This window comes from Oncorhynchus mykiss, chromosome 4, assembly GCF_057628025.1.
Source record: "Oncorhynchus mykiss isolate SJ-2025 chromosome 4, ASM5762802v1, whole genome shotgun sequence".
NCBI lineage: Eukaryota > Metazoa > Chordata > Actinopteri > Salmoniformes > Salmonidae > Oncorhynchus > Oncorhynchus mykiss.
Genome location: NC_143025.1, coordinates 74,510,616 through 74,522,341, shown reverse-complemented (window position 1 = coordinate 74,522,341; position 11,726 = coordinate 74,510,616). Strand labels below are relative to the sequence as shown.

General features: G+C 42.6%; 1 protein-coding gene across 1 annotated transcript in view; it reads right to left on the bottom strand.

Annotated features, from left to right (window-relative positions):
• Positions 1-731: 731 nt before the first annotated feature.
• LOC110522381 (ras-related protein Rab-32) overlaps positions 732-11,726 on the bottom strand; it is a 31,286-nt gene continuing 20,291 nt past the window's right edge. Inside the window, exons 2-3 of the mRNA XM_021600742.3 lie at positions 10,061-10,338; positions 732-2,071 (exon numbers count right to left, since the gene is read on the bottom strand). Coding sequence (XP_021456417.1) covers positions 1,922-2,071; positions 10,061-10,338 — 428 coding nt within the window. The 3' untranslated portion in view covers positions 732-1,921. The remainder of the gene's footprint in view (positions 2,072-10,060; positions 10,339-11,726) is intronic.

Here is an 11,726-nt window from a genome sequence, read left to right as displayed (position 1 = left end):
ATTTGAGTAGTCAAAGCTATGCATTCAAATCAAAACAGAAGGGAATGTGGCAACATTTCCTTTTCCTTTTGTATACATTACATTGGGTAGTTAAAAGCATTATTGTTATTACTAAATTAAGGGACACTGCTGGAGTGTGTTTAAGTATCAGCCAACTTGGCATAATGTGAAAACAGCTTTACTGTATATGGGGGAAATAGCAAATAGGCCTAGTGTACATTTTGCCTTTATAAAATTCCACTTGTGTCCACTTTATAAAAGTAATCAGAGGCTTAGTTTTGTTGAACTGGCACTGATAGACCAGTACTGTTTTACAGTATAAATGAGCGGAAGTCAGTAGTGAGAAAGTGAATGGGCAGTAGTAGACATTGCTGAGTGTGTCTGTGTCCTGGAGGCCTTTGTGACGTTGGTTTCTTTTCTGGTAATAATAGGAGCATGGGAGAGCACGAGCTGCAGCGGTGAGCAGAACAGTCTGATGACTATCACACAAACACACAGCCTCCCCTAAGTGATACCGCATGGACATGCCTGACACACACACACACGAGACCAGCGAATTATGTTGTGAAACATTTTATAACGTGAATTTCCATTTCTCTGATCACATTCAGTTCCTCCTATGTTGAGCCTTGAGGGATCACCTCCTACTAGTGTTTTCATTAACACACACTTTCAATTCCATTCTGTTAAATATTGTCACTAATAAAGGATTAAGCCAAGATGACAAAACATGCAATTAAAATGTTTTATTTTTTGTTCTTGTAGTTGATTCAATGTATAATGTCACATACATTTGATAGACCCAGCACTTTAAAAAAGCATTTACACTTGTCTATGATACTCAACTTCCTGGGCAGAGGGATGGTTCACTCCCCTGCCTGATGCTTTTTGTACCTCACAAGGAATTATACATCCATGATCAAACACAATGTTTAAAAAAATACACCTCTTAGTACGAAAGAGTACATCTATCACAAAGACATCAAGTGAAAATCCAGAAACTGCAGAAAGAGGAAATTAGGAATATATGTATAATTAGTTAACTACATGCACCGTACATGTGAAAGCTGTAAGTAGCAATATAAGTATTGTTGTCCGTTAGTTTACTCCAATCTGGGGAGGGGTGGTAGTGTTGGGTAAAAATAAACGGGATTAGAAATTATGCAAACTATTAGATTTTAGGTTCTATCAAATTATCTGCAATATTAAAACTGATCTATCCTATGGTACCCTCTTTTTTTCTTTCAAGACTTATTTGTGTGACTAGCATTGTCTAGAACACACGAACATTACACAGATCATCATGATAAAAAACAGACAAAAACGTATTAGTTATGCCACAGCCTTAATCCCACCTTTGTTCACACCGTAACATTATTATTCTTTTTAAACCTCTTGGCACCATTTATGAAACATGACAGTTACATGTGTGATTGTGACAACAGTGTCAGAACAATGAGAACATACTGGTAACGGTAAGAGGGTAAGTTTCTATATCTAATGTCACCTCCATCAGGGTGCTCCTCTGTCTTCCACAACCAGAGCCTCATAACACAGAGCATCAGGGAGGGCACTAGATCACGTCTGGGGGCAAGGATGGGGGAAACGTGGGGTGTTGGGATGGGGTTGGCAGGGTCCAGAGTCAGTGGGTTGAGATCTGCCGGGACCCACTCCCTGGACAGTACCCCTTCCGCATGGGGGGGTTAGAAGTTGGGAAGTCCATAGTAACGACAGCTTGGAGTGAGGAATTGGGTTCAGGGCCACACCCTCCCTGAACAGCAGCCCCTGTTGTGATAGTAGAGACAGAAGATGGGGGCTATGGTAGGGGGGGCTCGGAGACCCAGTCCTTGAGCTCTAGGCCTTCTGTGTGAGGCGGGCTGGGGTGCGAGCCGGAGGGTGGACACAGAAGGAGTCCTCACTGCTAGCAGCAGCCTGACTTACTCTCGGCAGCCATCGTCTCCTGGTCCAGTTTGATGCGGTCTCCGTTGCTCTCCTCGTACGGCAGGCCCTTGTCATTCAGCAGGATGTTCTCCACCAGGAACCGAGCTGCCTCATCCACGTTGATGTTGTCCTGGGAAAGGTAAAACAAAGTCAACAGGCTTAGGGTTAAAGGTCATATCAACTCACATGAAAACACAAATACAGTTGCTGGGGGATATGGTTTTGGCAGTTACCTAATGAGGTGCAACATTGGTGAAACCGGTTTGGCCGCATCCATTTGTTACACAGAACATTAGTCTAAAAAATATATAAACCACTGGTTATTTCTCTAGCTTTCTCCTCTATCCAAGTAAAATAAGTTATGTTCTCAGCTGTCAACTCAAGATGACCACCTTCCCCATGACATATGGATGAAGTTTATGGTAGAGAAAATGAAAAAAATTATGGAACGATGCAGGGTCTCTCTCTGAGCTGTCCAACAGTTGATGTCCTGACCACAAGACGCCACAGAAAGTCATGTGACCCGTGTGCACTCGCCAACCTTTAGGGACTGTAGCCTGAGGCGTGCTTCTGAATGGTTGGCCAACGCTTCACATGGTGACCAATGTTCCCTCTAAGCTGTGCACGCGCCCCCGGGACTGCCGCAGAGAAATATTAGCCCATAGAGCAGTGGCGGATTTAGGTATAGGCGACATGGACAGCCGCCATCTTGCCGGGGGCGGCACAGAGCCCCCGCACAAAAAATTTGTGCAATCGGTTTTCTATTGCTCATTTGCACGTCACGTCAATGATATCATGTCACCGTGTGGAACTGTGGGTCAATTAACCTTGTCGGAGTGGGCGCCCTGATTCTAGTTTGTGAGCCATGCAGGCGACTGCCTGGGAAGGTCTCCCACTCAGATGTACGAGATGGGGGGGGGGATAGATTGACATTAGGTCTCCCCCACTGGAAGCCCGAGGTGAGGGAGCGGGGGAATCTATTAAATAGCGCACCTTTAACTTTGTACAGTACAAATGCAATTAGTAATGCAATTAGTTGTGCAATTTAGTTTGTTTCTCTTGTTTGAAGTGCAATAGTGTAATAATCAGGTTCTCTTCTTTATAAGTGTGTTATTCTATTTGTGTTTTTGTGTGATAAAGGATTTGTGCAATTTAGTTTTATTTGTGTTTTTTGTTAGCAATAGGGTAATAGTGTAATAATTCAGTTAATACAGTTAATGCAGAAAGGGGCCATTTTTTTGCCGTGGCAGCGGGGGTGCTGAAGGGGGCCATACAAGCTACAATTGCCACATTGAGAAAGCACCAGATTGAACTTCACTCAACTTTCTAGAGCAGTGGTCACCAACTGGTCGATCACGCTAAAAACCATAAAATGCACGTTCTTCCTATTTCCCCTCAGCACTACAACAAGCACTGCAGCAGTAATGAAAGTAGGAAAGTGTATCTTTTAAGCTTGCATTGTTGTTATTATTAACGACTTGGGTCTTTTTTAATATGGAGGAATATTTAACTTTTTCTGTTCAATAGGAGTAGCATGAATTTGAGGCGGAAATAATGCGGTGCGACTCGAGTTTCACCATCATATGGAAGACGGTGCTCCTTTTTGGTAAGGGAGAGCGGAGGGATGTTGAGAGGTGGATCCTCAGTCTGCTGCTCTCACCCTCTGCTGAGATACAGGCACAATCAGCCCAATAAAATAAAAAGCAACTTATTTCAAATGTATGCTTACTCAGCTGTGCTTCACAAGTAATACAACATCAGATCTATTACTGGTGTGATCATATAGCATACCTCAAATGTTGGAATATAATTTTTTCAAAGGCCCGAAAAACTATGCATTGGCAGGGCAATTCAAGCAAAGCTAATAAGCGGTGGTAATGTATTGTGCCTATAGCTTACTGCACAAACTTCATTGCAACAGTTCTGTTTTTAATTAGTTAATGTTGAATAGGCTTACATTTTTAATCATGTTAAAATCTGAGTGGTAGATCTCGGCTTGCATTTTGACACAGAAAAGGTTGGTGACCACTTCTAGTTAATCGACACTAATCGACGTTTCCCTTTACTGTGGCAATTGTGATCGAATCAGCTCAATATTAGCCACTTTCAATGCAACATACCAAAACAAATGAACTATGCAAGAGATTTTGTTGTAGGCAGAACGCATCGGAGTAGGATTCTATTGCATTGACATGCACTACTCAGCCCATACTCGTCTACACAGACCAGTGTGGCATAAACAATTCAGAGCTGCAGTAGGCCTATATGCAAATAGACCATTGCCATATATGGATCTGTGCCATTTACATTGAACTGGACTGCGTTTACAGCATGAGTGGTTGTGAGTAGATGCACTTGTTTTAAGATCAAAGTGAGAGCTGCATGTAGCCACATGATTTAGCTCATAGGGCATGAAAATAATGCATTTTATTTTGTAAAGCGGTTTCTTGCATCAAACAACATTTTCAGTCACCTCCTTGTCTGAAAGACAAGTGGATAAACAGGTTAATGTCAAGCTCAATACAAAAAAATGTATAATAAAAATATGAATCCTGTATGGCTAACGTGGCCAACGCATTACTGAGCATCAACTGAAGTGTGAATGTCTAGGGCAAATGATTGTGCAAACTGCGTGTGTGTTCATGAACACTTTGTCTTGTAACAAGTTCAACTAGCGTTTTGTTTGTTGTTTTGAGTCTATTTTTCCTGCTTGCTACAGTATATCTGCGGTGTAGCTGGTCGGTTCCCTAGAGCCAAGTAGTTTTTTCAGAATTCCTCAGTAATTCAGAAACATGAGGCTGGTGAGCTCTTCAGAGAGCCTTTCATGTTAGAGAGGGAGAGAAAGACAGACGAGGAAGGGAAGGAGAAAGGGAGAGAAGGAGGGGGACCGATGGAGAGAGGTAAATAGAGAAAGACAGCGAGAAGCAGAAAGAGAGAGAGTGATATTTCCCTTGAGTCTCATATTTAAGGAGATGGTTGTTAGAATAGAGGTTCAGCACAAAATAAGAGCAGACATGTCTCTAAAACACACGTGTGGTACGTGCCTTCACAGCCAGAGCTCCATGCCAACCATCTGAGTTATGTCCCCTAATAGAGTTATTTATCTCAGGAACATGTGCTGGTGCATGCTGGGTACTAGCACACCTTCTGTCACTCACATGAACACACACACACACACACACACATGCGTATGCACAGCTGCAGGTGATGACAGAAAAGTAAATTCAGCAGCAGGGACATTTTGCGTTTCACGAAGGCTGAGATTTCCTGAAGGCTAATGTTTGCCATTCTGTTGAACTGTTTGACAGAAGTGCTTATCCCACACACTGCAATCCCACACACTAAAACACACACACACACACACAATTCTCAAGGCTTTGAACAGACATAGATAGTCTTTCTCACAATGAAGGTTAATAGGTGATCCTATGAGAAATTACACAGGAAATCAAGTTTAAAGCACAGAACCTTCTACAGTACATCAGTATTTGACCATCAAGCTGTTGCAACAATCAGGGTGGCTTTATGAAGGCCATTTTACATTGGATATGAATATGGATTGTGCTACAAGATTCAACACATGATGGCCTATTATGAGTATCTGTATAAGGTTGGACTTGACCGATTCTGCAGAGAGGAATTCTCTCCTATGGCAGAGATGGGGCTGAAATAGCAGTGGCCTGCTTTGGTTTCTAGTGGCACACGCTATGATCAGTCAAAGGACATGTCTACGCTCTTACAGGTCTAACAGCTCAGGATTAGAGCTGATAAAGACACTAAGTTTGTGTGGCTCTAAAAGGTCTCCCCATGGGCTAGCGCAGTGGTTCCCAACCAGGACTACCTATCCACTGCGGGGTACTTGAGAAGACTCATGAGGCCATAGACCTACTGGTAAAATGCATAGGAAGGGCTACTTCAGGGGTTCTCCATGCAGAGATAAACATATGTTGGTGGTGCAGTAACCTAAAAAGGTTGGAAACCACTGGGCTAGGGAATGGGGATGTCCCTGTGTGTGTGTGTGTGCGCATGCGTAAATGCTACAACTGCCTAAACAAACTCTGCTCAAACACATACACCATATTGTTTCATTGGTGTGTGTGACCCCTTGCTCAGACCTGGTACAGTGTCTGTCTGGAATGGTGCTACTGTGTGTAGGGGACAGGGACACTGCAGGGGGACATGTGTGAGAGGTAACTGTCATTTACCCAGGGTTGGTGGCTCGTGGGGGCATTAGAATTGAGGTGACAGGGGCAAGCAGAAACCGAAAGCCCCAGTGAATTGAGGCGCGCACACACATAAACAGAGAGAGAGTACCCTCCAATGCTTCATGACAGGCAGACCCCAGTTGACCTCATTTTCACACAGAGAGCCGATTGCAGTACATTCGGAAAGTATTCAGACCCCTTTTTCCACATTTTGTTACGTTACAGCCTTATTCTAATATGGATTAAATTATATATTTTTTCCTTGTCAATACACACAATACCCCATAATGACAAAGTGAAAACAGGTGGCATTGTGTTGTGCGACTAAACTGCACATTTTATTGTAACCAGCACAAGGTGCACCTGTGTATTGATCATGCTGTTTAATCCGCTTCTTGATATGCCACATGGATGGAGATGCCAGGGGGATGGATTATCTTGGCAAATGAGAAATGTTCTTTTACAGGGATGTAAAGAATTTGTGTGCACAACATTTTAGATAAATAAGCTTTTTGTGCATATGGAACATTTCTGGGATCTTTTATTTCAGCTCATGAAACATGGGACCAACACTTTACATGTTGCGTTTATATTTTTGTTCAGCATACATACTGTCGTATGGGGCACCCCTCTGAGGCTGCATAATAATTTACTCTGTCGTCACAGAAAATTATCACAGTGGCATGCCATTCATTTTCCAATAAAAGCTGAGTACTGGGGTATTGTCCAGACAAAGATTTTTAGTGTAGCAATATTAAGTTGTATGAAATTAAATCAGTCATGTCATTCTGTTGATTTGAATACCTGTAACTACTTGCTCATTAAGCCTTGAACTTCATAGACAAGTGCATCCAATCATGAGAAAAGGTATTTAAGGTGGCCAATTGCAAGTTGTTGTTCTCCTTGACTCTCCTCTGAAGAGTGGAAACATGGGGGCCACAAAACAACTCTCAAATGACCTGAAAACAAAGATTGTTCAACATTATGGTTTAGAGGAAGGCTACAAAAAGCTATTGCAGAGATTTAAGCTGTCAGTGTCCATTGTGAGGAACATAGTGAGGAAATGGAAGACCACTGGCACAGTTCTTGTTAAGGCCAGAAGTGGCAGGCCAAGTAAAATATCGGAGAGGCAAAGACGAAGGATGGTGAGAACGGTCAAAAACAGCCCACAGACCACCTCCAAAGACCTACAACATCATCTTGCTGCAGATGGTGACACTGTGCATCGTTCAACAATTCAGCGCACTTTGCACAAGAAGAAGCTGTATGGGAGAGTGATGCGGAAGAAGCCTTTTCTGCACACACGCCACAAACAGAGTCGCTTGAGGTATGCAAATGCACATTTGGACAAGCCAGCTTCATTTTGGAATAAGTTACTGTGGACTGATGAAACAAAGATTGAGTTATTTGATCATAACAAGGAACGTTATGCATGGCGGCAAAAGAACACAGCGTTCCAAGAAAAACACTTGCTACCCACAGTACAATTTGGTGGGGGTTCCATCATGCTGTGGGGCTGTGTGGCCAGTGCCGGTACTGGGAATCTTGTTAAAGTTGAGGGTCGCATGGATTCCACTCAATATCAGCAGATTCTTGGGAATAATGTTGACGAATCAGTCACAAAGTTGAAGTTATGCCGGGGCTGGATATTTCAACAAGACAACGACCCAAAACACTGCCTTTTCCCACCTGGACAAAAGGAAGGCCTATGTCAGAATGCTGTTCGCTGACTACAGCTCAGCATTCAACACTATAGTGCCCACGAAGCTCATCACTAAGCTAAGGACCCTGGGACTAAACCCCTCCCTCTGCAACTGGATCCTGGACTTCCTGACGGACACCCCCCAGGTGGTAAGGGTAGGAAACAACACATCTGCCATGCTGATCCTCAACACTTGGGCTCCTCAGGGGTGGGTGCTTAGTCTCCTTCTGTACTCCCTGTTCACCCACAACTGCGTGGCCAAGCACAACTCCAACACCATCATTAAGTTTGCTGACGACAAAACAATGGTAGGCCTGATCACCAAGAATGATGAGACAGCCTATAGACAGGTGGTGAAAAGAACCTCTCCCTCAATGTGAGCAAGACAAAGGAGCTGATCGTGGACTATAGGAAAAGGAGGGCCAAATACACCCCAATTAACTTCTTAAGGTATAGGGGGCAGCATTTTCACTTTTGGATAAAGAGCATGCCCAATTTCAACTTTCTGCTACTCATGCCAAGAATATACGATATGCATATTATTAGGATAGAAAACACTCAGAAGTTTCTAAAACTGTTTGAATCATGTCTGTGAGTATAACAGAACTTAGGTAAAGTATGGTCAGAGGAAGGCCCAAAATGTGTCAGTCTCCAGTAACCCAAGTCATAGACTGTTCTATCTGCTACCGCACGGCAAGTGGTACCGGAGCGCCAAGTCTAGGTCCAAGAGGCTTCTAAACAGTCTCTACCCACAAGCCATAAGACTGTGAGCACTGCGACCTGGACTATTTACATTGACACCCCCCTCCCTTTGTTTTTACACTGCTACTACTCGCTGTTTATCTATAAATAGTCACTTTACAAATTACCTTGACTAACCTGCACCTGCACATTGACTCGGTACCGGTACCCCCTCGTTATTTTTATGTAATTTATGTAATTTTCTTGTTTTTTTTTTGTTTTTTTACTTTAGTTTATTTAATAATATTTTCTTAACTCTATTTAACTCTATTTATTTTACTGCAATGTTAGTAAAGGGCTTGTAAAAGTAAGCATTTCACGGTAAGGTGAATTTATTTGAAATGAATCGAACAAAAGGAATACCTGTTGTCTTCGGCGCATGTGACCAATAAGACATTATTTGACAATCCACTTTCTTTTTTTTTTTACTGAAAAGCAAACCTGTAAAATATCAGGAAACAACCTTGGAAACAAAGACCTACATTTACCTTCCATTCAAGCTGATAAAAAAAGCCTAATGCACACACTAGCAATAATAGTACTTGTAGTACCATCACTGTAGTTAATGCTTCCTGATTAGGGGAGATCTAATGGCAACAAAGCACACTGTTATAGCAGAGGAGGCTAGTCAGGGGAGGACTGCTCATAATAATGTCTGGAATGGAGTGAATGTTTATTTATTTTTATTTTTTTATTTCACCTTTATTTAACCAGGTAGACAAGTTGAGAACAAGTTCTCATTTACAATTGCGACCTGGCCAAGATAAAGCAAAGCAGTTCGACACATACAACGACACAGAGTTACACATGGAGTAAAACAGACATACAGTCAATAATACAGTATAAACAAGTCTATATACGATCTGAGCAAATGAGGTGAGATAAGGGAGGTAAAGGCAAAAAGGCCATGGTGGCAAAGTAAATACAATATAGCAAGTAAAACACTGGAATGGTAGATTTGCAATGGAAGAATGTGCAAAGTAGAAATAAAAATAATGGGGTGCAAAGGAGCAAAATAAATAAATCAATTAAATACAGTAGGGAAAGAGGTAGTTGTTTGGGCTAAATTATAGGTGGGCTATGTACAGGTGCAGTAATCTGTGAGCTGCTCTGACAGTTGGTGCTTAAAGCTAGTGAGGGAGATAAGTGTTTCCAGTTTCAGAGATTTTTGTAGTTCGTTCCAGTCATTGGCAGCAGAGAACTGGAAGGAGAGGCGGCCAAAGAAAGAATTGGTTTTGGGGGTGACTAGAGAGATATACCTGCTAGAGCGTGTGCTACAGGTGGGAGATGCTATGGTGACCAGCGAGCTGTATCAAACAAATGGAAACCAGGTGTTTGATGTGTTTGAAACCATTCCATTCCAGCCATTACTATGAGCCTGTCCTCCCCATTTAAAGTACCACCAGCCACCACTGTGTTATAGTCTTATGGTGTAGGCATATTTGTGTGTCTGTGTGTGTGCGTGTCTTACCTTGGCCGAGGTCTCGAACCAGCCCAGGAAGCCAGTCTCTTTACAGAAGTTGTCCATGAGGGAAGTGTTGTTGGAGGTCTCATTTTTCTGGTCACACTTATTGGCCAGCAGCACTGAGGGGATAGGGCTCCCATTGGCCAGTTTCACCTTGCTGTCCAAGTCGTGTTTCCATTTGGACACGGCCTCAAACGTGGAGCCCCTCGTCACGTCAAACACCACGAATGCCCCCACCGCCTCCTTGTAGTACACCCGCGTCATGTTCCCAAATCGCTCCTGACCTGCATGGGGACAGGGAAGCAACACGATCAGTAACTCAATGGGTCAATGGTACAGTACACAATTAAACCTAGTAGGCCTGCGTCAAAGTAACAAAGGAGATGGACTAGTTAGTAAACAAAAGGCTGTTGGGTCAAATGCTCAATGGGTTACCAGATGCAGAGATTCTGTTAGCCCATAAGAGGACATCAGAAAGGATTCAAGGAAAAAACAAGACATCTGAATGTACAAAACACAGGAGCCTATAGAGGGGTGGAAGCGACTTAGCCTTTGAGTGTTTCTAATGAGACAGCAAAGCAGGGTCTGTTCCTTCTGTACACACACAGATAGACCTGTGACAGGAGATTCCACAGGCCCCATTACCCAGCGCAGTGAGTACAGCACAACAAGGACCACTTGTGAGATCGATTACTCCACTTAAATCACTCACCACACTCCCATGAGACATTTAAAGGTGCCAGTTTGGGGAGAATTAGCCCAGTTTACCAGGAATATGTACATGTTTTAGACATGGATATAAAACTGAGTGAGGATTTGCCAGTGTTTCATCAGATGACAGAGGAAGGTAAAAGTAATTCAGAAGACAAACATATTTTATTCTCCTGCTCTAAAGTGCTGTGTGAGAGTAGTGTTTTGCCTTCATTTTGGTTTCCCTTCCCCACCAAATGACCAAAACGGATCTTGACCCACTTTTTCTAGTTTGTCATGACTCTAATCCAAAGACTCAAGCCAAGGAAGAAATCTGCCTCCTCGATAATGAACCCATTCTCTCCAGTCTTACTGGGAGAAACCTGGAATGATGCTTTACAAAGTGAAAGCAAGGGGAATTACCACCGGGATACTGGGTGTCACTACCAATCTAAGCAAGGCACTACTCAAAATACAGTCACAACGATGGCAAGACTAGTATTCCATAGCCATATTATCAGTCTGTGTATTAGCTATTAATCTCAGAGAGGAGTGAACATGCAAACACTGATAATGAATGGCCAAAAGCCTGCGGCATTGATTAACATTTGCATGCATAGGATTTCGATCTGCAAGCTTTAGTTGACATGGAGCATGGGTTGTACTCAATAATATGAGTATGATTCTCCTATCTAAATCACCCCCTTCGGTTTCTCACTTCGTTTCTATGTATACCTTAAATAGAACTGAACAAACTACAAATTGATATTATGCTTTCAAACATGTCCTCTATTGTATGTGTGGCAATTTGTTTGGGATATTACAAGAAAATTGACCCTAACAATTTCAAAGTTCCATCAAATTACATTAATGAGCACTGGACAAAACCTTTAGAGCAAACAGATTTGAGGTGGAGCCCCATCTCCACAAACTATTTCCAGGACAAGAATTTATAGAACCTTCAAGACTGCTGAAATCAATC